Consider the following 25,630-nt stretch of genomic DNA (forward strand, 5'->3'; position numbering starts at 1 on the left):
AAGTCCAGTTAAACTCCGACCGTTGCAAAAGAGTTGCTAATACAGTCAAACAAAGGTCGAAGGCATCCAGGGCTCTTTTGGTACGTAGCCTGACTGATCTGCGAAAGAAGGTATGATTCTTTGGCATTACCAGACAACCAGGAAACATGCCTTACTCGTTTCACCTTTCAGCTCTCTAGCTTTTACAGCATGGGTAAAAAGGTTCATGACAACGAGTATCTATACCTGTCTTTCAAAGACATCCAGCCAGAGTAAGATCATCATGCTTTATTTCCTTATTCATTACGCTTACCTTATTTACATCCTAGCAACAAACCCCTGCTAATTCGTTCTAAAAGTCCTGATTGCAAGGGAAATCTTGTTCTTCTGCGCGGCACTTTATCAGAGGGCCTCAAGAAGAACCTCCTCACAAAGTTGATGGGCATATTTGGCGACCTCAGCAACCGAATCCAACCTATCAACGGGGGAGAGAAAGAACTAAAAGTCCCTTTCCTTGGTCTCCACTTTGACTGGTACAATCGTTACAGCACCAATGTACGTAGGTTTAATACCTCTCTGAATAATTTACTGGCTAAGTGTTTGTTTTACAGGGAGACGATGCACCTGACGATATTCACCCAGCTGAGCTTAGCAAGCAGGGTCTCAAAAGGCGATCAACATTCTCCCTGTTTGTGCCGCGACCGTCGGAAGAAATGAAGAGGTTTCCAAAGGCGTACGAGGCACTCAAGGACAACTTTGCCCTGGCTTTTGAGGAAATAAGAGATATAGTACCTTCCCTTCCACAATTTGCTGAATGCCCCAAGTCTGACGCCCTAATTTTCATAGCTGCAAACCTTGGTACCCAAGGAATACAACATAGAGAAGATCTTTGCAGAGTTTCTACCGGGCGATGAAGTCTCCCCTGTATTTCCCTTCAGTGGTGTCGTGGTCAATCTCAACGTTCAAACTATTGAGCACCGTGATGGCATGGACACTCTGATGTGTCTTGTTCTTGCTATAGGAAGCTTCAGGGATGGAGACATATGTCTACGGGAGGCTGGCTTGCGATTGCAGCTCAGGAATGGGGACTGGCTTGTCTTTGACTCGAAAAACATAACTCATTTTAACATGCCTTATGTAGGTGAGAGGGCGTCTTTTGTCCTGCACTCAGACAAAGCTGGAGAAAGCTGGATTAAGAACCGTAACGGTTGGATTAACAACTCTAGTTTCATGTAGATACATAGTACTTATTTTTGAAGTAATAGATTTCAAGAGAGCGGACAAACTTTAAATTCACCGATATTTTCAATGATATTCAGGGAGACTTTTCCTTACGTCTTTGGCATACCGTACCTCTTTTCAACGTTGACCTCTCTCTCCTTCCTCCATCCATCTTCCACCTCACCGCCCACTATGGCCAGAGTGACAAGGTCTAACACAGCTGCTGTCTCTTCACCACCCCCGACAAAGAAGGCGAAGAAGGGCAAAGGCAAGGCTGAGGCCCAGGATGAGGATGTGGATGACTCGGGCGTAAAGTCCAAGGCCAAGATGAAAGCACAGGCTACCGCCGCAAAGGTCAAGGCTAAGAAAGCTAAAAAGGCAGAGCAAGAAGCCAAAAGCAGTGGTACGTGCATCATGCTCAGGCAGTCTTAGCTCATGCTTTCTTGATGGCAGAAATCCAAAAGCGGAATGCAGATGTCTTATCCCGAGAGAACTCACAGGAGACGGGCCAGACTAGTCTCGGAAAGCGTTCCATATCATCAGCACCTGACAGAGTGTTGCCCAAGAAGCGGAAAACAGAGGAGGGTGTCCCTAACGCTGACGAGATAGATGGTCTTCAAGATGATGAGGCTAGTGCTAGCGATACTGCTGGTGATGGTCTTGCGGCCAGATTGAGGGGCTTGGCTCCCAAGAATGCGGCTAAGACCATATATTCTGAAGACGGTGACAATCAATGAACTGGTTCTCCCTTGATTGCTAAATCATGGCCTTTTGAGCAGATGAACCACCTGTGGAATTCAAGTCTAAGAAGCCTGAGGAGGACGAGGACGAGGACGAGGACGAGGAGGACGTGGACGTGGACGAGCCATCCGACAAGACCAGTGGCTCAGGCAGTAGCAGTTCCATGGAGGACGAGGAGTCAGATCTTGATGTCAAATCCAAGAGGCGTAAGTCGAAGAAGAGCCAAGTTGAGGAGGACTACGACATAGAGGTTGTTTCACTGCTTTGCGTGCTAACCAAGCTAATGACTCTTCAACCAGATGTTCCCGTTGAAGAAGAAACCTCACAAGAGAAGCGCCCAGGTCACTTCCCTTTCTCTTTCACTAGAGATGAAGCTAACCAACATTTGGCAGACTGTAGCAGAGGATGGCGACGATGAGCTAGTTGGTCGCAGACGGGTTCTAAAGAGGAAGCGTGGTACAGGCCGTCGGAAGGGACGTCGTGGTCCTAAAATCAACATTGAAGACTTCAAACCTTATCCTGAAGCACGACGCATTGCAATCAAGGCTAGGGAAGCCATGCGATGTCACATCTGTCTTCAAGAAGCCTTCCCACGCAACATCAATAACTTCATCTGGGACCTAGTACGTAGTACATGTGATTCTCCCAATGAGATCAAGTACCTCGACGGTCTGGAAGAGGCTGAGCTGGATGACGGCGATGATGATGAAGATATCAAAGCCATGTTGATTACCTATGTAAGTTCAATGTCGTCTCTCTCCCTTCAGAAACCTTCCAGCTTATCTTTCCCTCTTCACCGTCCCTCTGATGCTTAGATCAGCTACGTGGGACCATTGATGAGGAATGCCGTGAAGGATCGTGCCACCTTGTTGGCGCCTGGGAACTATCGGTTTCTTGGCCCAGGTTCAGACGCATCCAGCATTAAATCAAAGGTAGCCTTTCTGTTGGAAAAGGGTCACCTTCATTACGCTGAAGTGAACGCTCTGGTGAGTTTGTTTCTTATTCTCACTTGGATATGAGAATCACAACTTTCATTTAGAAGCGAAGCTTTGACGCTCAAGCTCCTTTTGGCAACAGTGCCATAGCTGATGTTATTCGAAGGGTATTCTTTGACGGCTCAGGCAGTCTGACAACCCAGATGGCCTTTGGCAAAATGCTGCAGCTTAAGGCCATACCGAAGGCCCTGCTCGCCTTGGTAATCGCAGCTGTGAGTTCCCTTCCCGACCTCGTCTCTTTAGTACTACGTATACTGATTATTTTTTGTTCAAGCTTCATCATGCAGTTAACGAATATCGTGATGGATACCGTACGGAGGTCAAATTCAAGACAAACATTGTCAGGCCTATGTGAGTAATATAGTACTCTGGTTATCTGTTCTGATTTGACTGAGGGTGATTGCAGTTACGAGCATTATATGGCCAGGCTTAATTATGTCGAGCAGAAGTCGCCAAACTGGTTCAAGAAGTTTCAAGAGTCTTTATGGCGTGATATAATGTTTGTCCATCTTTCGTCCATCCCTTCATTTCAAATGACCTTTGCATATCAGGAATATTTCCAAGCCAGGATTCTTGCATGCTCATGACTACGGTGAAGATCCAGCGGACGATTTTGATGAGGTGGATTTTGACGCCCTAGAGGCAGGCCCTGGCCGGTCAACCTCCAAGTCTAGTACTGCATCATGTACTTCATCTGTGCCTGCCTCTGCCGCTACCTCGTCTACACCTGCCCCTGTCTCTGCTTCTGGACTAGCTTCACAAACACTCTCCAGAAGTCCAACTCCAGTCCCTAGTGCATCGTAGATATCACTTCATTTCTGTTCCTTCCAGCATACATACATACTATACCTACCTTACTATACAAAGTCATCTAATACCCATTCTGCCCTGCTCCAGTATGCAAATGCCAACACCAATGTGGTGGTGATTTTATGAAATCAATGTGAATTATTTCTGTATTGCTCTAATACTACTCTTTGGTATACTTCCAAGCTTCAACATCTTCAACCTCTTGCATACAGGATATGATCTCTGGTGACTAAAGGCAGATTTTGATTTGGACTAAGTTCTTCACATGTCTTGCAATGGATTTCTATGTTGAATGATGGCTATGAAATCTTTTGATAGGTTGGACAGGTTTGATTGCTTTGAGGGCTTCGGTGGCTTTCAAGGATTTGAAAGGTTTTGGGTCTTTCCAATCTTTCAAGGATTTGAGAGGTTTTGGGTCTTTCCAATCTTTGGGTCTTTCGTAGGTGACAAACGACGTCAAACAAACCATACATTAGGATTAGCTCAGGGAAAGAGTCAACATTTATGTTCTGATTGCTTTAACATTTCGATATCCAGTTGAACCTTTGTTTGAAATCTTAGTTGGCTTGCAGAGGTTTAATGGCTCCTGTCAGCTTATTTATGCTCTGGGCAGCTTCTGTCGGGCTTCAAAGCCCAGGGGGTTTTTCCTGATGAACGACGTTTCGACAACGAGCTCTGTTTGTTCTGCGGCGGCGCGGGGCACAAGGCGAACAAATGCCTGAAGAGCCAGAAGAAGGCCAAGGCCCGCGCCGCGGTCACTGAACCCGCGGAAGACGCAGAGTCCACCGCGCACATCTCTGACGCCGAATCGAAAAACTGACTGGCGCCTCCGAGTCTCCGGCTCGTGTAGGTCGCCCTCCTGTTCTATGGCCGGCAGTTTGTAGATTAAACGGTTCCGCGCTCTCCTCGCCTTCCGCGTTACATTTACTACTTACTTCTAATTCGCTCTCGGACTCCCTCGCTCGTTTTCGTGCTCTCGTTGATTCTGGTTCGACCCATTGTTTCGTAGATACTATGTTCTCTCGTTCACATGGACTCATTACTCACCCTATAACTCCTATTAAACTACTGCTCTTCGATGGTACCTCTAACAACTTCATTACCGAAGCTATAGATATCCATCTCCGGTTCCCGTCTGGCGACAATATGACTGTCACTTGTCTTATGACCCCTCTGGATCCGTCCTGTTCTGTGGTTCTTGGATACGACTGGCTCTCCCGCTACAATCCATTGATTGACTGGGCTCAGAGCAGCATCATTTTCCGTTCCCCAATTCTCGACACTCCTAGTATAAGGCCTTGCGCGCCGCCCGCGGTGCGCGCTACCTCTTGCGTTGAAGCATCTCCTTCGACACCCTCGACTCCGACCTCGGCCCCGACTTCGTCCTCTCCGCCTAACATCTCACTGGTCAACGCAGCCGCGTTCCGCGCTGCGTCCCGACTTGCGGGATCGACGGTTTTTCAGATTATGATACAACCCGAGACCACCTCCGCCAGAGCCGCTAGCATAACCGACCCCGACCTATCAACGGTCCCCGAAGAATACCATGAATTCTCGGACGTGTTTAGTAAAGGCAAGGCCGACACACTAGCTGAACACCGACCTTATGACCTCAAGATTGAACTCGAAGACGGTGCCGCGCCTCCGGTCGGCGCCATGTACTCGCTTTCGCAATCAGAGCAGCAGACCTTAAAGGAGTTTATCGACGAACACCTCGGACTTGGATTTATACGATCCAGCAAGTCGCCCCACGGCGCACCCGTTCTTTTTGTCAAGAAGAAAGACGGCTCCCTTCGGCTTTGCGTCGATTACCGCGGCCTCAATCGCATCTCGAAGAAAGACCGCTATCCCTTGCCCCTCATCTCGGATCTCCTCGATACTCCACACAAAGCATCGGTATATACAAAGATCGACCTTCGGCACGCATACCATCTGGTACGCATCGCTGAGGGAGACGAATGGAAAACCACGTTCCGAACCCGCTACGGCTCCTTCGAGTGGTTGGTTGTACCCTTCGGGTTGACTAACGCTCCCTCCGCGTTCCAGTGGTTCATGAACGACATTTTTGCAGATCTCCTCGACGTCTATGTTATCATTTACCTGGATGATATACTAATCTACTCTGATAACATGGCAGATCACAGGAAACACGTCAAGGAGGTTCTCCGTCGGCTCCGCCAACACAAACTCTACGCGCACGCCGACAAATGCGAATTCCACGCGGACACTGTGGAATATCTCGGCTACATCCTCTCCCCGCAAGGTCTTACCATGGATAATTCGAAAGTCAAGACGATCCAAGATTGGCCGGAACCGCGGAAGATTCGCGACATACAATCCTTCCTCGGCTTTGCCAATTTCTACCGCCGCTTCATCCGGAACTACTCGGATATTGTGGTCCCTTTGACCCGTCGCACGCGCAAAGGACTGCCCTGGAATTGGGATCAGGCAGCACGCGACTCCTTCAACGCGCTCAAACAAGCGTTCACCTCGGCCCCCGTGCTTACGCATTGGGTACCGGACGCGCCACTTGTCGTGGAGACGGACGCCTCGGACTACGCGCTAGGCGCGATTCTGTCCATCTACACGTCAGACGGCGAAATCCACCCAGTCGTGTTTCACTCACGCACCTTCAGCTCTATAGAACTGAACTACGACGTTCACGACAAGGAACTCCTCGCCATTTTCGAAGCATTCCGCGTCTGGCGCCATTACCTGGAAGGGTCTGGTAAGCCAATCGACGTGGTTACTGATCATAAGAACCTAGAATACTTCTCGACCACCAAGATTCTGACCCGCCGCCAAGCGCGGTGGTCCGAGTACCTCTCACAATTTAACCTCCTCATTCGCTTCCGTCCCGGAAGGCTCGGCTCCAAACCCGACGCCCTCACGAGACGTTGGGATGTCTACCTTAGGGAGGGAGGCGACGGCTATGCTACGGTCAACCCTCAAAATTTGAAGCCTATATTCTCGAACGAACAGCTGACCGCGTCTATCCGCGCGACTTACCTCTGGGAACCCGCGCTCCGCGGTTCCATTATTATGGACACAGAGAAGTTGCACGAGGATATTATTGACGCTTATCTGCTAGACCCAGTTACCAAGGCCCGACTCGAAAATCTTGAACCACGGTGGTCGCGCTCCGAAGATAATCTACTTCGCCTCGACGGCCGCGTCTACGTCCCCGACCACGGAGATCTTCGCCTCCGCGTACTCCGTTTCAAACATGATCATATCCTCGCTGGACATTACGGGCAGAACAAGACCATTGAACTTGTGCGCCGCGAATATACGTGGCTGAAACTTCGAGAATTCATTCAACATTACTGCAAGTCTTGTACCACCTGTATGCGTAGCAAGCCCCAGCGTCACAAGCCCTACGGCATGCTACGACAACTTCCGGTTCCCGTTCGACCTTGGGACTCGATCTCTATGGATTTTATCGAGAAACTTCCCCCGTCCCTCGGGTACAACTCCATCCTCGTCGTGATGGACCGACTCTCCAAGCAAGGAATCTTCATTCCGTGCCACGACACCATCACTTCGGAAGGGCTAGCTAAGTTATTCGTTATTCATGTTTTCTCTAAACACGGAGTCCCCGCGCACGTCACGTCTGACCGCGGCTCCGAGTTCGTTTCTCGCTTCTTCCGGTCCTTAGGAAAAGGGTTGGACATGAAGCTCCACTTCACTTCAGGATATCATCCTGAAGGTGATGGCCAAACGGAGCGTACTAACCAAACCCTTGAGCAATACTTACGTGTTTATTGTAATTATCAACAGGATAACTGGGCTGACCTCTTGCCCCTCGCCGAGTTCGCATTCAACAACGCTCCTAGTGTTACCACTGGAGTATCTCCGTTCTTTGCGAACAAAGGTTATCACCCCAATCTCTCCCTTAATCCCGACCTCGACCTCGCCTCGGCCCGCGCAAGAACCTTCGTAACCGACCTCGACGAGCTCCATCAAGAGCTACGTACCGCGATGACTGAGGCGCAAGCCCGTTATCAAGGACCAGCCGATCGTCGCCGCGCACCCGCGCCGGATTTCAAGGTTGGCGAAAAGGTTTTTGTGAAGGCCAAATTCTTCCGTACCACGCGCCCCTCGCACAAACTCGCGGAGAAATTCCTCGGTCCGTTCGAAATCATTCACCAAGCAGGACCCTCTTCGTTCACTATCCGTCTCCCGGAAAATCTCCGCGGGGTCCACCCCGTATTCCACGTCTCTATGCTCGAACCCGAGACACCCAACACGATTCCAAATCGCGTACAATCCCCTCCCCCACCCATTGAAGTCGATGGTAACGACGAATTTGAAATAGCTGAAATTGTAGACTCCAAAATCGACCGTCAACGGAAAGTAAAACTTCAATACTACGTTCGATGGCTCGGCTACGAACACACTGATGAAGAATTCTCGTGGCTCTCCGCGGACGAGCTCGGGCACGCGCAGGAACTCGTCGCAGAATTCCACCTGCGCTATCCTGACAAGCCCGGACCCGCGTAATGGTCCTTCATCTCATTTTCTCTATTTTTTCCGCGTTACCGCGCACCCCACTCAACATTTCTTTCTCCCTGTGCGCACCGCGCTTGTATCACCTGTAGATTGCTCCGCCGCGCACCCGCGCATTTACCCTCCTTTCTCTTATTTTCCCCGCGCATCCGCGCATTCTCCATCTACACTTGCGACAAGCCACGCGCACCCGCGCTCACCCACCCACCCATCAGCACACCCTTATTCCCCGCTCGCTCCGCGCGCACCCGCGCCCACTACCTTACGTATACTACTCTCTCCTAAATTCTTAAGTTTCTCTCCTTTTTTTCTCTCTTCTTCTTGTGCTAGGTTCTTCTTACAAATCACACTGGGGTCACTGGCAGTTATAGATTACAAAAAAAAAAAAAAAAACAACACAAGAGAAAGAACAAAAACACAAAAAACATACAACATAGATAGTCTTTTTCTCTTCCTTCTTCTTTCGTGCCGCCTCGCACGCCGACGAGGGCCCCGCGCTTCCTCCTACTCACTATCCTCCTCATCGTCGCTCGACAGCACCTTCCCTGTCCCTTCCCAAGCCATCCCCTCCTCCTCCTCGTCCGTCGTGTCCGCTGGCTCCGCGTCCTGCACATCGTCAGTGTCGCTGGTCGACGGAGCCTTCGCGTCGTCCACCTCCATTTCTCCCTCCGCGTCCTCCGTACCTTCCGCGCTCGTCGAGCCCACCGCTTGCGGCGACTTCGTCCGTACCCCCTCCTTTCCGCGCACCCGCTCAGCCACGTCTGGTGGCGCCCCCATTGCACCGGCGATCCATGCCACCGTGTTTGCCACCTCGCCAAGCCGCTCCTCCAGGCGCGATAACGCCTGCGACCGCTCGAGGACATGCACGGACATGTCGAAGACCTGCGCGGCCAGGTCACCCAGCGACGACGCCACCGTCGGCTCCGCGGTTACAGCAGGCGGCGCTTCACGCGCCGTGCCCCGGACCCCGCCCGCACCGTTTCCGCACCGCACGTGTTGCACCTTGCACTCCCAGCAAGTGCGGGCCCCTTTCACACTACGAACAAGTCAGTAAGCCGCGCTAAGACGATAAAGTCAAGGGGACTCACAGGCGCGAACGACACTCGAGGTTGCGTTGCACGCACCCGAGGCAAGGCTCCGTCCGCAACGGCCCCTTGGGCTCTTCCCTTTCGTCGCCCTTGGCACCCTTCTTCGCTCCTTGCCAGCACCCGTGCTGCTCCCTGCCGCCGCGCTGATGGCCTCCTCAGCAGCGTCGTCCTCATTTTCATCCATTCGCGCCCGCGCCGCGATGTACTCTGAGACGGCCGCCCGCACGCGCGCTTCCTCCGCGGCTTTCCGCGCCCGCTGTTTCTCCCGCCGCCGCCGCCTCGCCTCCTTCTCCAACCGAGCATCGGCCTCTGCGACACTCTCGTCCTCGCGCCGTCGTTTCTCCTCCCGCCGCCGTCGCTCGTCGTTGTTGGTGTTATCGAGGGCGCGCTTGTTGAGAGGTGCCATTACGGCCTCGCTCCTCCGTGCTTCCGCCTTTTATACTGCTGACACACCTCGCCTCCGCGCTTCTTCCCTCACGTGCACGCAGAGGCTGACTCACCACGGACCCTCATGACACCCACACCGCATCATCACCATATCACCGCGCGTCATGAGTGTCTAGGCCTCTATGGGTCTCGGTCTTAAAGGGGAGGTACTGTTATAGGCACGTCCAAGGAACCCCTTAGGGGCTACTAGGGGCGCGCCCACGTGCGTTTCCCGACTATGGGCTCGGGCCGCGCTGACACGCGGCCACGCGGACTTCCCGGATTACGGACTAAGTACATACTCGAGCACATTGTAGTTACTACGACCGAACTCATTACTGTTTCGTGAACGCGCGGACACCGCGTGTTCCTTAGTATATAGTCCTGTATCGTACATACAGCTACCTTAGTTCGAATATTAGTTCCTTCTCCGCACTCGCATCTCGCCCCTCTAGTGGGTTCTTCCCCTGTCGCACCTCTTCGCCTCCGCCCGTACCCTCGGTACCCGCGTAGGACTCCTCCCAGAAATACAGGGCACGCAAGAGTGTGGGAGGCGCAGCCAGTAGCTGAAGCCAAGCCCGTACGTCCTCATTTCCCCCGTTTCCCCCATGCGTCTACGTGGAACCGCGCACCCGCGGGTCCGCGTATCCCGAGCCCCCCCTGCGAGTGTGGCTCTTAACAGCTGAGGAAACCAAGGAATTTGTTGTAAGCGAAATGAAATCATGAGGCCAACTCACGTCTCCGGTTCCCAGACACTGAGGGAAGTGGCGGTGTTGATACACAAGGTCGGTTTAGTTACTATTCAATGTCGCACGACGTTGAAAGGAAACACTTTCAACATTGACTACCTGCGGGTACCATTTGGGTTCCCGCCAAGATCAATGTCGAAGGAATTGCATGGGCAATTCCTATGGCATTAAAACTGACATTTTCCCATTGTTTATCAGTGTCAGGGGAATTGGGGCATCTATATGCCCGCCATTAGTGACGATAGGCTGGAGCAACCGACACCCCGTCAGCCGCTTTTGACAGAGTATTCAAACAAAGTACGTACAATCAACAAAAAGCTGTAGCGTGAGGTCTTCTAGATTTAAACCTTTCTTCGCTCGCAAGTCCGCGATGTTTGCCAGCACCCGGTTCCTATCTGGACCCAAAATTGTGTCGCAGATTGCCTTTGGTGCTTTCTCAAGTTTTCTCTTGAGAACTATCTCATATGCACTAGGATCACCATGTTCCAAGATCTCGTCCACAGTTAGGGAGAAGTAGATTCCGTCCCTGGTATCAAGCCAGTTACGAATCGTCGTTCTGTCGACTGGTACTTTGACTTGAGACGAGATGTCCATGGTTGGCATGGGGGAGCTTCCGGTCTTGGAATTTTCTTGTCTATGTTTTACGCTTGCCATGAGTATGGAATCGACGATAATGGAGCGCACCAGAGTGTACTCAGGGGAATTTACTAGCGAAACCATCACATGGCACACGAATTGGTAGTGACCTCTGTGACTACGTGATGACCAAGTCACTTGGCGAGCAGAACTACGATACTTGGGGCTGTAGCCACTGCAATGCATGGCCTGTACGGGTCCTATTGATTCATAAATAGTACTTAGCAAAATAGATAGCCATTGTGTCAGATAGAAGATGGAGATAATGTCTGCACTAAAGAAGGAGATAACAGATGGAAACTTTAGGCCCAGTATAAGTTGTAAGCTGCAGTGTAGGCAATTGCAGAAAGAATAGTGGTAAGCATTAACATATAACAGACTTCAGGCCTGTATTAAGAGCCTCGTGGAACCACGTCGAAGGGTGGAACACTACTCTATATACTGTAGTTACGCCTTTACTTATCTTATCTTTTGACCACAACATTCATATATATTCCTTGATCCTCTCATCTGTCTCCTCTGAGTGCCCAAGTCACATGTCATCAGTTAGGAGTCAGGGGAGAATGTAACTTGTTTACACGACACTCGCAGAGGGACTCGGGAATACGCGGACCTGTGGGTGCACAGTTCCACGTAGAGGTGAGGACATACGGGCTTGGCTTCAGCTACTGGCTGTGCCTCCCACACTCTTGTGTGCCCTGTATTTTCGGGAGGAGTCCTATGTGGGTACCGAGGGTACTGGCGGAGGCAAAGGGATGCAACGGAGGGAGACCCCAATAGAGGGGCGAGGGTGCGAGTGCGGAAAGGAACTAATATTCAAACTAAGGTAGCTGTATGTACAATACAGGAATATATACTAAGGAACACGTGGCGTCCACACGTTCACAAAACAGCAATGAGTTTGGTCGTAGTAACTACAGTGTGCTCGAGTATGTACTTAGTCCGTAATCCGAGAAGTCTGCGTGGCCACATGTATGCGTGGCCCGAGCCCATAGTCGGGAAACGCATGTGGGTGCGCCCCTAGTAGCCCCTAAGGGGTTCCTTGGATGCGCCTATAACAGAAGTCTGAGTAACCGCAAGTATACACGGCCCGAGCCCATAGCCAGAGCGCACGCAAATATGCCCCTAGTATCCCCTAAGGGGCCTCCTGGATGCGCCTATAACATATACAGAGTATAGGAGATTCAAAAACATTACTCAAATTGCTGAGAACTCATATTCATATACTCTTTCTCCATTCAATAACAGTGGACTCTTGTAAGTGTACAGTGCTGCTTTTTTGCCTCCAGCTACTCCAGGATTTAGATGCTATTCTACTGTATAGTAGGACAGTGATTGATCTAATTACTTGAAATACCAATTCAAACATATTCCTGGGAATAACTACTACACTTGTCATGTAAAACTAGTTATCCACTCTACAGATGTGCATATCTCTGCTAGTTAGTTATGAATCATATATTATCAGACTTATCCACATGTACTGATCAATTATGTTCATCTGAAATTGCCATTGTTGACAATTTGTTGACTCTCTTGACACTCCATTACACTACTGATATTACAGAGTTAATATGATACATGTGAGATATCATATTTAATGCCAGAGTGTAAGTCTACAATATGAGCATAAATGAAACAGTGAGTATGACTGCTGAGCAGTGTTTTGAGGGGCTCCCCTGAGGCTCCCCCTGAATATTGATTAATAATCTCCGGTGCTAACTCTCATTTAGCTTTGGAAGCTCTCCCACGTGTACAAGTGAGGAAAGGTGGATTGAATTGAATTAACATTGAATACAAAATTAGATTAAATTAAATTAAAATTAAACAAGATCCCGAGATTCCGGATGACCGGCTACCGGCTACAACAGTAGCCGTCCACTTAAGGAAGCGCCCAAAACCCCCACCCAAATAAAGAACGGTTCCTTTCATTTCATTACAGGACCCGTAATTGACATCTTGGAAAGATTCCAGGATACTAGTAGTGTTGCCGTCTTTCCACCTTTCTGATAAGTACTTTGTTGCACGATCTACTATCTTTGCTGAACACGGAAGCCAGACGTCACAACAACTTCGACATCTGGTCCACAATAGGCCGTATGAAATGAACTGGCAGTAGTGGCTGTGCTGAATTTGTGAGCACGTGCTCAACGACTCCTAGAATCTCCTAGTCAATCCCTAGAAGTGCATTACATCTAGAAGTACACGCATTCGTAGAAGGGACAGCACTTTGATAAAGAAGCTAGATAGTTTAGCAGTGTACTAGTGATATTCTCCCATGGCGACGTGGTGGCACCCCGGGATTCTGATACCAAGTGAGTGAAGGTCATCTAATACAAACAATTATACAGCTACAATGTCCTTGATAAGTGATGCGAGTGTCATGCTATGCTATGTAGTATGCTATGATTTAATTATACGAGTATTGATATGTGATACGTTGCAAATTAATGTAGATTGTGGTCCGGGGTCGTGTCGCAGCCATGATGAATGTGAGGTGAGATGGGTTGATACTATACACGGGCGAGAAAATTGGTGTTGATTCGGAGCTTAGACCACAGGATGAGGAAGGAGCCAATGATGATGGCTGATCCAGCGAAGGTTGCCATTGGGACGTACGATCCCCGACCCCTTGTCAACAGGAATCCCCCGATGGGGCCACCGAGGAGGGATCTAACAAGATATGATTGAGTCAATATTGTGCCTCTTCTAAGTCACAGTTCGCCGTGCTGAGGCATCGACTCACGGGAACGATATCACTGTATACAGAGTCCCGATCCTCGTCCCGATCTCGTTCATTTCTGATATCTGCGCGACGCAGGGCGTGATGAGGGAGATGAAGGCGCCTGAGAAGAAGCCATAAACGGCGGCGAAAAACATGAGGGCGATGATCTCGTGCGTGAAGAGCCAGATCGAGACGCACGACAGGCCGGCGAGGAACGCGGATGGGGCGAGGAGGTTGAAGCGACCTAGGGCATCAGACAGGTACGCTGGGGCGATGCGCCCGAGGACCCCACCACCGTTGAGGACTGCGAGCACGTAGAATGAGAGGTGTGTAGATATGCCGATGGCGTGCGCAAATTCCGCAAGATAGAAGAATGGAATGAATAGACCTGTCGAAATGGAGGGTGAGTGGCGGCGTGAACGTGAAAACCAAGTGGAATGGAAGTGGAAGGACTATGTTACGTACCGAGGGCGACGAAACAGCCTCCAGCCGTCAGGAGGATGAATTGCAGGTCTTTGAACCCAGCGAAGTTGAAGGCGGTGGCTTTCGGTCGGGTGGGAGGTACACGCGAGCTCACTGTCAACACGGCGACAACGCAGCACGCAGCGCCGATGAATCCAGCGATGCGGACAGCCCATCCAAAACCAACTTTATCGAAAAGTTGTCGTAACAAGATGGGGTAGACGACGCCCCCTGTCAAACAATACTTTGATGTCAGCAGGTGATACATCGCATTTATGAAAATAGATGATACGGGTACTGACCCAAACTTGATCCAGCGGCAGCGATTCCCAGGGCCGTTGCGCGAAGCTTGAGAAAATGTGTCGACACGCTCGCCATGCATGGATAGAATCTGCAATCAAAACACTGATTAATTCTGCTAAACGATGGAGTGTGATTTCACATTGCGACGTACAGCATGCCGACACCAAGTCCAAACACGATGCCTTGACAAAGAACGTACTGATAGAATTGGGTTGAGATGCTAGTCATCATCAAGCTAAAAAGGTAGAGAATCGTTCCGATGATCATCAACGCCGTGGGACCGTACGAATCATACAGCCGCCCAACTGGGCCACCCTGTCGTACGAGGAAGACGAGTTCAATAACAATCCTAGGAGACAGCACAGTAGAGACTCACAGCGAAGAAGAACATCCACAGCTGCAAAGACCCAATCCACGATATAGTCGAAGGGGGAAGATGCTGCAATTGGTGGCTCGAGTACCATGCTTGGAAGGTACCAAAAGCGTTCATAAGCCCAAAGGTCGCGAACAATGCCAGTGACGCGCCGAGGACAGACAGCCAGGCCCGTACGCCGCCATCAGTGGTTTCGCAGGGCGGGAAGAGGGTGACAGTGGGATCTGGGAGAGAGTTGGTGAGGGTGATTGTGGAGGACTGGGGGATGCTTCCGATCTTCAGGCAACCGGCGGTGTGGCACGAGAGGCTGCGCTTCGCCTCGAGGGCGTCGTCGGACGAGGTGTCAGAGGGACTTTGCTGCGCGGCAGAAGGCATCGACGGCCGCTAGGGGCCGCTATTCTGATAGTTGAGCCGTGGGGAGGTAGCGCGAGTGATGGAGAGGAAGGGAAGAAAGAAGGTTTCGTCTGGGTGTAGGTCGCACATTCTTATATATGATATTTGGGGATTCGGTGACGACATCCTATGGCATCCCGTCGCATTACCTTACCGAAGACTCCTCGAGTTTGACGGGATACGTCCAACTTCAACAACTCTTGCCTTATATAGGTTCTGCCTTTTTCCTTTTTAGCGCAGTGAGGGAGGGGAAGAAAGAAGAGCTTTCTTTCATGTACAAGGTGAAACACGCGCAACCGGAATGTCGAGTTGAATCGAGTTTGAACCTGTCTTTCCTTATTTAGCATCTCTCTTGCCTTGTTCATACAGATTCAAGTCGTACTACTCACTTGACATTGTGACGGGAGACATGAATGCACGAGTTATGAAGATCTGACATGTAATGACCATCCCAACGACCACTACTTGGATTATTACCAGTCACTGTTTGCAACAATCTCCTCCAAGTCTCCAATAGCTCTCGATTATTTCAGGGCTTGTACAAATCAAGAACAGCGGCATGGTTCTGCGACACTAGTACAACAACGGAAGGAAACAGAGGAAAGGTTGAAGTCTGACTCAGAGCATGAGGAACACCAGCCCGAATGCGACTATGCTAGCAACGGCGTTTATGTTGTACGTGATGGCGCCGTTGGCGTTCCGCGAGCTGGCTCCGTCTGTGGGTCGAGAATTGGAAGTTTCGCTTTGTATAACAATCAGTATACATGTGGTTAGGAAGAGGGCAGAAGCGGAGCATACGAGGTAGCGGAGGCGGACGATGTGGGCGTCGCGGAACCAGAAGCACTGAGAGAACTAGAAGGCTGGATGCTAAGCGGTGCGCCCTTTACACTTCGCGTTAAATGAAATTCACGATGAAATCAGAAGAATTTACTTGAGCGGCGCACACCGTGCTTTCCTCTTCTATGACGCTGTTGCTGATATCGCTAGGGCACGAGGCTCTGAGGCACTGAACCATTGAATTGACAAAACTGGTATCGGAGCATAGACACGGGACGTCGGTTTTGTCGCAATTGGTCGTGCTGATCATCTTGTGGAAGCACTGTTGAACACACGCTATATTGAAGGTTAGTCTTAGTCCGCCTGATAATTCTTGGTACTCACCAGGTCTATCTTGTGCTCTAGCGACGAGGGGTAATGCGAGGATCGCCATGCTTATGAAGTTGAATTGGGCGAGCATGTTAGCAACGGGGGGCTGAGGGAGGTAGCGCAGTGGGGGAGGGGAAGGGAGAAGAATTTTTGTTCGTGATCAGGTTGCGCGCCCTTTATATATGTTTTCGAGTAACATGGTGACGACATCATCTCCCCGACATACGCAACTGGGAGTCGTCGTCGACGTCGACCAGTCACTTGGACTCAGAGACGAAATGGATTGAGCGTCACGGATGCTATTTCCTTTACTAGCCCCCTGTCCAGATATGGCTTGTGACGCGTGACACGCCTGGCACAACCTCTACAATGCCGATCTCTGGCGCAGAATGTACCTCGTTGCGTTGGTCAACCGCCGAGTGTACGATGATAGTACACTAAACAAAATCCCGGTCATCGGAGAAGGTACTTCAAATCTGCCAAAAATCGTTATTGCTTGGGGGGACTGACGGACAGAACGCCAGCACGACGTTGCGCAGCGGAACGGATTGCTACTAATTTTTCATTCCTGCTCGCAACGTCACTCACCATGATCCCCGATAGCCTTAGCCTAAAATTGGTGGTGATAACGTCTTTCGCGCGAGCCGCAAGTTCTCCTGACGTAGCCATCGTCCGTATCTCGAAAAAGTTGCCTACTCTGAACGCGAGGTGCTGATGGATCAACGACATGAATTCTCGCGGATTTTCATGAACGAGGGGCGGCTCAAATACTTCGGACCAAGCTTCGGATACACTAGCTATCGAATGGCGGCTGCGTTCTGGACAATCGCGTCATTCAACGGCTTTCGCTCTGTCTGAGGAGACGAGCTTTACACGGCCCTTATCACTCAGGCAACTATTCACCATCTACGAGAATGAACGACCTGGCGACGCCGCCCACGGAACGGATTAATACCCCCCACTACCATAGCTTGGCAAGGCACTACTGATATGTACCTCCCCTTGAATCGTACAACATTCTTCGCCGCATCCTGATCATTTGTCGTTGTCACGCCACATAACATCACCTGTATCCATATGTGCAATGTTTCTACAACGTAGCCTGATCTCGCTTGAATGTATATAATACAATAAGTCCTTGAGTGCGTGCGTGTGCCGTGATTGCGTGACGACAAGCCGGGCGCTTGACAAGCAGAACTCAGAGTGCGGATACGATGTCAACATCGTGGATGAATTCCAGGATACTAACGTTGCCTGTGGATTTGGCATGGATGTTGATATCTGCCATCCTCAAGACTCCTCGATGGCTCTCCCCTCGCTTTCCTCATACATGTTTGCTACGAAGCCTCGAGGCATTGTTCTGGCAGCGACCGAAGTCTCTGGAAGACATGCCCTTCGACGTGATTTTTAGCTTGTCTCTCCACCTTTCTGTGAAAGACCTTTGTGCACTACGCGCAGTAAGTGCTTTATTGAACGCTCCAGTGCTTTTGTTGAACACAGAAGCTAGACGTCACGACAACTTCGGCATCTGGTACTAAACAGGTTGTTGTGGTCAATCGCGCTTCGTGACATACTGGAAATTCGGCCAATACCCCGGCTGAGCTATGCGCTGGACGATATGTCACTTGAAGAACTTCTGAAAGCAACGATTCGGTTGAACGCCCTAGATAAAAAAAACAGAGGACTGGACCCTGATGTCAAATTGATACAAATCTCAAGTATTGACGTAGGCACCGCCCCAGTCTTCGTCCCAGGAGGTCGCCATTTTGTGACCGTACAGGAGCCCGATGATTCGTTCTTCATACATGACTTTGGGACGAGTGATCTTTCTGCCGGACGACCGTTTCTCCCTCGTTTCGAACATCAAGTCGTCTATTGGCGCATGGTGCCAGTTGGTGCGACTGAGTTCAATATAGCGGTTGCGACGCTGGACTTGGAAAGCTATGCTGTAGGTCCTACTGGGTACCCACTGTAATTATCATCCTTCTCACCGTTGAATCGCGGCACTGAGTCTCGCCTTGAAGGGACCGATCTTATGTCCACGTCTTTCACTACGATATTATAACGAACATCTGGGAAGAGATCGACTACTTTTATATCGACGCGAGATTCCAAGCGTTTTATTTCGATTCGGAGCTCCTCGCTATGATGTGGTGCCACGTGGCGAGTAGTCATTCAGCCTACATTCGCGACTATGCTCGACACAAAGGTACTCCTGTCTTGGGGCTGACAGGGATTGATGTAAGTCCACTGTCCAGCCAGTCTTCCCACCACACTCAATTGCTTGGGTAGCTCACTTGTTCAGCGGGCTCGATCGTCATCCTTGACCAATGTCACTTTGTAGTGGCCGCCGACGAGGTTGCTCACCTCTTTCGCTTACCGGCCTTCTTCCCCATCTCCGGAACACATGTTGCCGGAGCCACCGTCGACTATTCGCCCATTTGGCGGAGTAATACCACACCGAAATCTATAGCGTTCCGAGCTCCCTTCGTCGCAGACATGCGGCCTCTCAGCGGTAAATCCCCAACCTCAATACCGCCAACCAAGTGGATGGTATGGAGCGGAGATTATTGGCACGTCATCACTCAAGGCACTGCACCCTTCGAGTATAATATCGAACGTCGTCGGTGTTTACCAGGACGTCCAGATTACACCGTATTGGGTCACTGTTTCGGAAAGTTTTCTGCACTACACGGCACGTCGGACGAGGAACTATTTATACTTCCTCTTCCTATCAATCATCATCCGTGTAGTCGAGGGTTTGCGCGCCTCAATGCACCGCCTGATCCAGATGACATGCCCTCGACGGAGGTCCCTTTTCATCTTGACGACGAGGAGGGTATGGTGGTGCTCTCTTATGATGAGGAATCTGGGCATGTCTATATAGGCTTAGGAGATCGGGAGTTGCCCGGTTGGCAGCGAATAGTAGCTGCAACCCTCAGTTGATTGTGTATGCCCATTGTATTCCAATACATGGATCTGGTGGTTCCCTACTGAGCTTGTTGCGACCAAAATCCATCAAAGTCGCCACCAGCGAACCAGATCTGAGGGTTTATTCAGCCTGTGATTCAACTCATTGACGTGGAGTAATCCTTACCCAATCTTCGAGAAGTGTAAGAACAAACCCGTCACCGTCGTCCTTGGAGGAAACTAGATCAGAAATGTAGTTCATCTTCTCCGTTGGATCATAGAGGCAGAACCGCCAGGTAGAACCGTCTGTCATAATATATCTCTGTGATCTCCTAGTTGTATACAGTAACGCCGACGTCAAGCAATATCCCTCGCTTAAAATATGGTACCCACTTGAGATGTTGGCTGAGAGAAACAGCTTGCGCTGTGGCTTCCCAGATATGTTCAGCATTGTGGACTAGATGTTCTGGCTTCACTTCCACCGAGCATAGTTTCCCGTTGCTCAACCGAATCACATCCTCCCATTCACTGATATCATGATTGTTGAGACTTCGCCGTGCGTCGGTCAGAAACGTGATGTAGTCAATAACCCCATGAAATTTATACAGCACCTCGCCATCGGCTTCGTGTTCGGACTTGGGGACTGCTTCCTCTGGCGAGAACTTTGGTAACGGAAGTTCTACCCCCTGTTTCGAAAACCGATGAAAACGGGGGCTTTGAGGGTCATATAGCGCTTCAAGAGTGTTGGCAATCAGCAGCGACGCTAGAGCTTCTTTCTAGTACGCCCAACCAACGATCAATAAATTACTAATTGAGGTGTACCTTGCAAGTCCCCCAGTGCTGTAATACTTCTTGTCCTTGTAAGAGCTACAATTCGGACGAGTTTCTAGCAGCTACTACCAGCCTACCTGATAGTGACTATCTTCAAGAATTCTGAAGTGTCGTCCTTCATCCCTTCGTATCCAGCCCGGTGCTGAGCGCTGAGTCTTGGTTGTCTATGATCCTCAATTTAGGTCTATTACCCCGGCGGCGAAGTTGTGCATCAGAGTCCCATCTAAACCTGTGTTCTTCGCGCGGCACGGGGAACCCACTTTCGAAACCTGCTGTGGTGGGTGCATATTTTCGTATCGATGTCCCTCTTGCATCACTTGGGGGAGGCCTCACGCGCACACGCACGAGTCACGATGGCCACAATGCCCCTGGCCGCAAACTTCCTTGCTGGAGAGATAGTAAACAGATAGTTTCTTCGCCAGAGACTACGCCGACGACATGCGGGATATAGTTATTTCTGTGCACGATACCTCATTCTCTACGTCGATCTCGATATACAGCCCCAGAACCCAGTCTGTCGCACTCTGCTTCCTCTGCAAATCGGGCAAGTCCATTGAATTACATAGATGAATAGAAGCAGAAAACACAACTGGTTATTGAAACTGTCCACAAATATATCATACGGAATAGCTCACAGATGCCATGTAAAGTAATACAAAGATAGATGTTCTATAAGAGTGATCTATTCACCAGCGAATAACCGAATGACCATGTAAACAGTCGAGCCAACAAAGCGAACAACTGTGATATGGGGTCAGTGGCCTTCAATATCAAGGGAATTTGACGGTACTCACAAGCTAGACCAGCAACAGAGTAGAGGAGGAATGCCATATACCCCTTGACACCAGCATTGTTACTGTCCTTATTAGTCGTAGTCCTGCATGCGAGGATAAGTATGGGTGATATGGGTAATGGTGGGGAAACTTACACAATAATTGCGGCAAGAAGTCCCTATTATTTGATGACTTAGGTAAAGAAACGAAGAACTTTTTACAACGACTTACATTGCTCAGTGTCCAAGCAAGCAACACACTGCAAGTAACGGTCAGGAGCCGACAAGAATGACGTCTAGAACCGAAACGTACTTTGTCCTGAAGGTTCGGTAGTAATCTTCTTGTTGTGTTGCAGCATCCGGCTTGGACTCGACTTTAGGCGGCTTCGAAGATAGCAATTGGATGGCATCTTCGTATGCAGCGTTGATGTCGGTTTCTGCCGTGGGAACGTTCACCTCGACTTCATTCTTGTTCTTTCCTGTAGTGACGACACCCAGGTCCGTCGAGGGTTTATTGTCTCCCTTGGTACCCCATGAGACATCGTGGACGTTTGCGAACTGGAAGCAGGCGATGTCAAATGGTGCATCGCTCGTGGGCGAAGGAAGTACTCACAGCGTAGACGTTGAGAACGGCGATATATGACGGGGCCATCAGTAGATATTGGATGAAAGACGTGATCATATGCCACGGCTCAAACTAAAAGGTCGCAAGGTCAGAGTAAACTTCCTTGAATATATAAACCACGTACGAATATCAACGACGCAACGAGATACAATCCATACGTCGCGGCTAACGACAGAATGATATTCCGAAAGATGATGTTCGAGAATAGGTCATCGACTTGCAGACCGTCCGGATCCTCCTTGGCCAAGTTCTGTATACTCTTGATCGCTAGTAGGAACGCCGCAGTCTATCCGACCCACATACTCTCAGCATATGAACAGAGGAAGTCGGGACAATGTTCACTCACTGTCATATAAATAGTGATAACACCGAAGCCGACGAAGGCTGCAGTGTATCCCCACTTACTCCCCTGCGGTCGATTACCCAGCGAGAGGAGGAAGCACAGGATGAGGAGACCGAGGTAGAAGTAGTTCAGTATGATGTTAGCGACGTTGATCCCCTTCAGGTTGAAATCAGCCTGCTCCAAAGATGTAGACAAGATAACGAATGCGATATAGTAGTTGGCCTGCACAACGTATAGGCATTAGGACAAAGCGCATGGACATCGGATGGGGAGGAAAGAGCGCACCAAAGCGAACCAACTGAAGATCAAGTTGAAAAGCTGGTAGAACATCTCGACGTGTATCCAGAATTTCCGGAGGAAGCTGTGTGCCGAGCGATAGATATAATAGAAGTGCCAGGTGGAGTGGACCGCGGCGAAGAACGAGCCGTTCAGCCAACGACGTCGTTGTGAGATCAGTTCCGGTACCTATTGCACAGTGGATGTTATGAGGCAAGTGGAAGAAAGTAGGCGTGAAAGTCTCACTTGATCGGGTACATCCGTTACTGCATACGCCGATTTGACATAGTGGAGAATCCACGAACCGCCGCGCTTTGATACCAACTCCCAGCAGAGGATCTACGTCAATCGTGTTAGCAACGACATTGCTGAAGGGTGGTATAGCTGATGGCACTTACACGATCCTCAGCAAGGTACATATTTGCTGTGAAGATGTCGGCACCAGCACCGTGCTGTTAGATGCCTGGTCAGTCTGACGGTCAAATAGGCACGGATGACAACGCACCATCTTCTCGCCCAAGAAGTATTTCTGCAGTGGCCCCTCCCCCACGGAGTCGTTCTGCAAAGCAATGTACCGGTAGGCGCTGAAAGCACCGGGGAGCACAGTGATATAGCCAAAAACCGATTCCCTGTAAATGTCGCCTTCAGCGCTCCGCATTCAGAACGGAGTTAAGGGTTGAACGAACAGAGGTTTATCGAGGATGTTGCTCATCTTGTATTCGAAGTTCTGCGCAGCGACTACAAGAATGAGTACAGGGCTGACCACGGTCGAGAACACGAAGCATACCTAGAGGGTTGAGGAGGTTCTGCCCGTATTTACCCTTCAGGGCGACGATCTCTCCACAAGCACCGCCGACATTCGAGTTGATGTCGAACGCCTTCCACAAATGGTAGATACTCGTTGGTCCAGGCATGGTACCCTTTCAAACTGCGTCAGCAGAGACCCGGATGTCAGAGGACTCGGCAAGACTTACAACATCCAGCAGCACGCAGACGTTGGGTTGCAGGATAGGTCCAAAGGCATTGAAGAACCACCGATGCGAGTTGATTTTCTTCTGGTTCACCTCCTTCAGGCAGAACAAGATCTGCACGGGGATAATGCCCTTTTCCGCGCCTTCGATCTTGAGTGAGGGGTTTACAGAGACTACAACAGTGCTTAGCAAATGACCGAGGGGAGGATCCGAGCGTACATACTTTGGGTTGTATACTCGTATATGTGGGCGGTGACTGCTTTGTTGTTGACGGCGTTCTGCAAGAGGGTGAGCTTTCATGACGAGTCCCAGCGATTAGAGCTCACCTTGGCTATGCCCTCCTGGTAACAACCCATAGCCGCGATCACACTGAGTGTCCTACTGTTGATCTTGGATCGTCCATCGCTCACAATACATACTACAACCTTCTGCCATCCACCTTCCCCCCACGTCTTACTCCTGTCACGTTTGCACAAGTGCATCACGTTCTTGATGACACCATGCATGGTCCTACAGAACAATTCCTCGTCCTCGTTGTACATGGTCATCACAATGAACAACTCCGTCCGCCGCGGTGGATCGTAGTGCACCTGTCTCAGCGTGAAACCCGAGTCCTTGAAGTCGTTGGGATCGCAAGTAGCCGCCGAATATCTCATATGAGTGAACTCCCTCTCCGTCCGCTTGGGACACATGTTTAGGAGCTTAGTGGGCACGGCGGAATCGAGGACGAAATTTCCGTGAAAGAGCTCGACTTTCTTGATCGTCTTGTACCGACGAGGTACTCGCTGTGGAATGCGCCCATAGCGAATATTGTTTTCTGAACGATCGTCCGAAGTGAGAGGGTCATCCCCATAAGCACCGGGGACAGGCATGTTGACCCCAGAGGTGTAACTTGGATCCCGTCTGAGCAGGGGTATGTCACCAGTATCCAATCCATCCTCGTGATCGTCGTGAAGCTCATACCGCTGCGGCTGCGCAGGGGGGAGGGCAGGCGGTGGTGGTGGGGGGTGACTGAACGGAGCATACTCAGGTTGCATGGATGGAGGCGGCGAATGAGGGTGAGATGGTGCGCCGTACGGATTCGGAGGAGGAGAGTGAGGATGAAGAGGGGCGCCGTAAGGATCCAATTGCGGAGGCGGTGAATGGTAACCTCCTGGCTGCGTCGGGGGCGGGGTCGCGTAGCTCGGGTTCGCAAACGGGTCGGGAAGCGAGTACGGTGCATCGAACCGCTCATACTGGTTCGGCGTCGTCGTCAACGTATATGGACTCGGATTTGGGTTATACCCATCATTGTAACGCCCTCGCTGGGCCTCGTCCGCCTATTCAGGAAAGACCAACAACGCAGTGAGTTTCCGGCTTGATGAACCAAAAAGCCACTCACGTCTGGGGGATATCTCGACATCTCTGCTCGTCAAGGTTGAAAGTGCTAAGGACCCCTCAACTTCTGCTTTTTCAGTTGTAGGTCCCGCGGTGGCTGTTCTGAGGAAAGGAAAAGGAAAGGCTGTGATGTATTGATGGCGCTTAGGCGCCGGACTTCTGTGCCTTCCCGCCCGCAATCAACTCGTTGTCACCACTCCTGAGCAGCCCTGATTCCTGAACTTTCAATATGTGACCAAGTTCCCCGTTGCGCGGACTCAATGTATACCTCATAACATGCCACAAAACGCATACGAATTACCTTCGAAATCCACCAGCGAAAAATTCACCGTTCAGTGTTCGCTCAGCACTGCGGCGCAGCGCATGAAACGATCACCACGGCCATGTTGGCGAGGGAACTTGACGATAATACATAAACAAGATCAGGTCGGTTGAGCTCTAAGATCTCAGGACTCAGGCATCCATGGACGCTGACAGTCACTCCATGACATTGCAAGAAATTAGGTCGGCGGGCGCTGCGCCGTAGCCCAAACCTCCATGTTTCATCGGAAGGACGCGTCCAGCCTCAGCTTGACGATCCATAGCAACTCCAACGCTCTTTTCTTGGTAGACTCGCCCACAAGGACAAGGATGGAGGACTTGAAGCGTTCCCCCCGCGACCTCGGAATGCTTCGGACTAACGCTGCTCGCCCTCGAAACAGTTGATAGCTATATAGCAATGTACGCATTGTCCATCATCGTCACGCATCCATTGAGGTATGTATCTTCAACTTTCTCGAATAATTGCCATCTATATGTCTTCGAAAGGGCTCTGAATTTCGAAAATCACTCGAGAGTGCGGTCCATGGGTGGATTTGCGAGGTCGTCTCAGTATCTGGGCAGGATTGCTTTCATCTTGGGCACCTCTATATCACGATCGGTGAAATTACGTGCCAATGTGCCACCCGAGCGGGCCACACTAACTTCGCT

General features: G+C 50.5%; 7 protein-coding genes across 7 annotated transcripts; 2 read left to right on the plus strand and 5 right to left on the minus strand.

Annotated features, from left to right (window-relative positions):
- Positions 1-1,392: 1,392 nt before the first annotated feature.
- PC9H_010398 (uncharacterized protein) lies at positions 1,393-3,740 on the plus strand (the record flags this gene model as incomplete). The annotated part of the gene is made up of 9 exons (XM_036779891.1): positions 1,393-1,603; positions 1,654-1,923; positions 1,980-2,191; positions 2,241-2,678; positions 2,757-2,927; positions 2,981-3,148; positions 3,211-3,287; positions 3,343-3,435; positions 3,488-3,740. 9 exons carry the CDS (start codon positions 1,393-1,395, stop codon positions 3,738-3,740), a joined length of 1,893 nt encoding a protein of 630 aa, XP_036627274.1.
- A 5,019-nt stretch (positions 3,741-8,759) lies between these two features.
- Positions 8,760-9,749, minus strand: PC9H_010399 (uncharacterized protein; the record flags this gene model as incomplete). The annotated part of the gene is made up of 2 exons (XM_036779892.1): positions 8,760-9,283; positions 9,344-9,749. 2 exons carry the CDS (start codon positions 9,747-9,749, stop codon positions 8,760-8,762), a joined length of 930 nt encoding a protein of 309 aa, XP_036627275.1.
- A 1,001-nt stretch (positions 9,750-10,750) lies between these two features.
- Positions 10,751-11,112, minus strand: PC9H_010400 (uncharacterized protein; the record flags this gene model as incomplete). The annotated part of the gene is made up of 2 exons (XM_036779893.1): positions 10,751-10,764; positions 10,824-11,112. The coding sequence occupies 2 exons, from the start codon at positions 11,110-11,112 to the stop codon at positions 10,751-10,753; spliced, it is 303 nt and encodes a 100-aa protein (XP_036627276.1).
- Positions 11,113-13,667: 2,555 nt separating this feature from the next.
- On the minus strand, positions 13,668-15,392 carry PC9H_010401 (uncharacterized protein; the record flags this gene model as incomplete). The annotated part of the gene is made up of 6 exons (XM_036779894.1): positions 13,668-13,827; positions 13,901-14,267; positions 14,345-14,572; positions 14,644-14,732; positions 14,796-14,959; positions 15,021-15,392. The coding sequence occupies 6 exons, from the start codon at positions 15,390-15,392 to the stop codon at positions 13,668-13,670; spliced, it is 1,380 nt and encodes a 459-aa protein (XP_036627277.1).
- Positions 15,393-16,028: 636 nt separating this feature from the next.
- On the minus strand, positions 16,029-16,647 carry PC9H_010402 (uncharacterized protein; the record flags this gene model as incomplete). The annotated part of the gene is made up of 4 exons (XM_036779895.1): positions 16,029-16,152; positions 16,209-16,291; positions 16,342-16,523; positions 16,572-16,647. The coding sequence occupies 4 exons, from the start codon at positions 16,645-16,647 to the stop codon at positions 16,029-16,031; spliced, it is 465 nt and encodes a 154-aa protein (XP_036627278.1).
- A 1,297-nt stretch (positions 16,648-17,944) lies between these two features.
- On the plus strand, positions 17,945-19,502 carry PC9H_010403 (uncharacterized protein; the record flags this gene model as incomplete). The annotated part of the gene is made up of 4 exons (XM_036779896.1): positions 17,945-18,013; positions 18,064-18,527; positions 18,581-18,797; positions 18,849-19,502. 4 exons carry the CDS (start codon positions 17,945-17,947, stop codon positions 19,500-19,502), a joined length of 1,404 nt encoding a protein of 467 aa, XP_036627279.1.
- Positions 19,503-20,979: 1,477 nt separating this feature from the next.
- On the minus strand, positions 20,980-24,686 carry CHS1 (Chitin synthase, class 1; the record flags this gene model as incomplete). The annotated part of the gene is made up of 18 exons (XM_036779897.1): positions 20,980-21,038; positions 21,092-21,174; positions 21,226-21,248; positions 21,302-21,329; positions 21,383-21,627; positions 21,683-21,766; positions 21,819-21,980; positions 22,041-22,259; positions 22,323-22,502; positions 22,560-22,652; positions 22,712-22,765; positions 22,819-22,942; positions 23,000-23,051; positions 23,101-23,233; positions 23,288-23,457; positions 23,508-23,562; positions 23,611-24,603; positions 24,666-24,686. 18 exons carry the CDS (start codon positions 24,684-24,686, stop codon positions 20,980-20,982), a joined length of 2,778 nt encoding a protein of 925 aa, XP_036627280.1.
- Positions 24,687-25,630: the final 944 nt, after the last annotated feature.

The sequence above is a fragment of the Pleurotus ostreatus genome (genome assembly GCF_014466165.1).
Source record: "Pleurotus ostreatus strain PC9 chromosome Unknown scaffold_8, whole genome shotgun sequence".
Lineage (NCBI taxonomy): Eukaryota > Fungi > Basidiomycota > Agaricomycetes > Agaricales > Pleurotaceae > Pleurotus > Pleurotus ostreatus.